The following is a 2,500-nucleotide window of genomic DNA, read 5'->3' on the forward strand; positions in this document are numbered from 1 at the left end:
ACTCTTATTCCTCCTGCTGTAATGGTACCTTCCGACAAAAGATTCAAAGTTCGTTACAACAAGCAGAGTTTTCTAGTCGTTGCTCTGTGAAGCACTGATGAAGCCTATTGCAGCTTAGTAATGCATGGGAACTCTGTAGACAACTGAAAATCTCATTTATAAATCTAACAACAAAGTACAACAATAGTTAGTTTTACATCACTGACTCCTTTGCATTTACTCAAAAGTAACTCAAAAGTAGCAAAATAAGTACAGGAAGATGAGAGTCCCAAGAAACTTACTCTTCACGAGAGGACTAAAGTTGGAAAAGTAGAATTGAGAGTAAGAAAAAGGAAAAAAGGCAAGAAAAAGATACTCAACCGAGAACCAACTTAGGAAGGGAAGAAACACCAACAAAAAGGAGCTTGAAATTTTTCACTGAACACTGTAGTTATTCGCTCTTCTTACTAGCCAGCCTCTTTTGATGTTCCTGGCGCACAATCCTATCAAAGCTCCATAGGATAAACAAAGAGATGATGCGGAACAGCCACGTCAACAAAATCTGGAAAGATTTATCGGAGTTTAGTATGTGACCAACTAGATCTACTGTTCACTATCTAAGCAAAGTAAAAGTTGATGTATAACCCTTTTAGTAATTTTTATATGCTTCCTATGACCTCATAACAGCAGTGATGTGGAGTGGGAGGAATATAAAAAAGAGAAAGAGAAAAAGAGAGAGAGAGAGAGAGAGAGAGAGAGAGAGAGAGAGAGAGAGAGAGAGAGAGAAAGAGAGAGAGGGAGAGAGAGAGAGAGAGAGAGAGAGAGTGAGAGAGAGAGAGAGAGAGAGAGAGAGAGAGAGAGAGAGAGAGAGAGAGAGAGAGAGAGAGAGAGAGGGTGAGAGAGAGAGAGAGAGAGAGAGAGAGAGGTAGAGAGAGAGAGAGAGAGAGAGAGAGAGAGAGAGAGAGAGAGAGAGAGAGAAAACAGGAAGGGAGGGGGGAGAGGGGGGAGAGAGAGAGAGAAGAGGAAGGGAAGGGGAGAGAGAGAGAGAAGAGAGAGAGAAGAGAGAGAAGAGAGAGAAGAGAGAGAAGAGGAAGGGAGGGGGGAGGGAGGAGGGGGGAGAGGGGAGAGGGGAGAGAGAAGTGACAGGAAAGAAAAGAGACAAAGAGAGACAGGATTGGAGAAAGAGTAAAGAGGGGGAGAGGAAGGATAGGAGGATGACTGACTCACCTGTGCCAGGAATGCAGCAAACTCAGCAGCAAAATTCGCTATGGGCCACATGCCAGCACAAAGTGTGGTCAACATAAAGCCTTCCATGCCAACTGTACTGCAGAACGAACCACGCAAGGCATCCTTCACTAACTTGCTGGCAACCTCATCAGCCTAAAGCAAAAGATTGATAGAAAATACTATTAACATCATCTTTAAAGTGTAAATTAAATCATGAACAGAACTATTTGTTAAACATATCATCTCAGGACAAGGTGTACATCAATCTCTTGACAGCAAAGTAATTTCTTCCTGGACTATCAGCATTCATGACCCCCACCACTGCAACAATGTAATTTCCCACACGTCACCTTAAAAAGTCCAGCAGATTCTGATATCAATTTGGTCTCAATGGGTTTTGTTTTGTTTTCCTCCTCAAATCCTGGGGTGTCTGTATCAGGTGGATAACACACAGTCACTGTGATATTGTATGGCTTTACCTGAAAAAAGAAAAAGACGAGAAATGCTCACTATTAAATTAAAGCAACAAAAAAGGTTGAGACAAAACACTTGTATTTTGTGTACCCTTCCACAGGCAATGTATAGAAGTCCAAGTTCAAAAAGTTTATGCCCTTTTTATGAAGATTTAATAAAAACTCTTCAATAACATCTTGTGCCATGAAGTTATCTACTCTCGTTTACAGCTCTTACTACTAGCTTCTAACAAAAGTAAAACCCTCGGAGCTGTTGCACTGGTCACAAGTTCCTAATATTTGCAAGTTCTGTTGTATGCTAGTGAAGCACCTCAATCATAGTTTCTATTACCTTTATTGTATAAGAAAAGAATAAAAAATGTTTTTGAGCTTTCTATTGTATTTTGGTGTACTTAGTAAACCATTCATTCCTCTCAAAATAGGACCAAAGTCAGCTTTTCATGTTGATTAGTAAGTGCTACAGCAAATGAATAAACAAACTGCACTTTATGCTCACTGAATCTGAAAGTAATTAAACATTTTTTAAAACATTATAATGGAGCAAAAAGCAAATACCCATATAAAAGGAAATTTATAACTTTACCTCCTGAAAACAAGATGAAAACTGCATCTCATACAGACATAACCCTCTTAACAAATTGTTTTTACAATAGGGTACAATGCAAATTCAGCTTGTTGCTTTTTACCTTACATTTCCATATATTTTTGTTTCTTAATAACATGGATATATTCTTTCCCCTTCAAATTTAGCCCAAATTTATCTACAAGAAATTGTAGGTTTGGTACAACCATTAAAATATAAATCTTCCCATATAGACATT

At 38.8% G+C, this 2,500-nt stretch overlaps 1 protein-coding gene across 2 annotated transcripts in view; it reads right to left on the reverse strand.

Moving 5' to 3' along the window:
* Kdsr (3-ketodihydrosphingosine reductase) overlaps positions 1–2,500 on the reverse strand; it is a 10,856-nt gene that overhangs the window by 901 nt on the left and 7,455 nt on the right. For both annotated transcript variants that reach the window (XM_027355300.2, XM_070117022.1), the window contains 3 exons: positions 1,557–1,685; positions 1,207–1,359; positions 1–541 (listed from right to left, as the gene is read on the reverse strand). The exon at positions 1–541 is cut by the window's left edge and continues 901 nt beyond it. In XM_027355300.2, coding sequence (XP_027211101.1) covers positions 431–541; positions 1,207–1,359; positions 1,557–1,685 — 393 coding nt within the window. In that variant the 3' untranslated portion in view covers positions 1–430. The remainder of the gene's footprint in view (positions 542–1,206; positions 1,360–1,556; positions 1,686–2,500) is intronic.

This window comes from Penaeus vannamei, chromosome 39 (genome assembly GCF_042767895.1).
Source record: "Penaeus vannamei isolate JL-2024 chromosome 39, ASM4276789v1, whole genome shotgun sequence".
Lineage (NCBI taxonomy): Eukaryota > Metazoa > Arthropoda > Malacostraca > Decapoda > Penaeidae > Penaeus > Penaeus vannamei.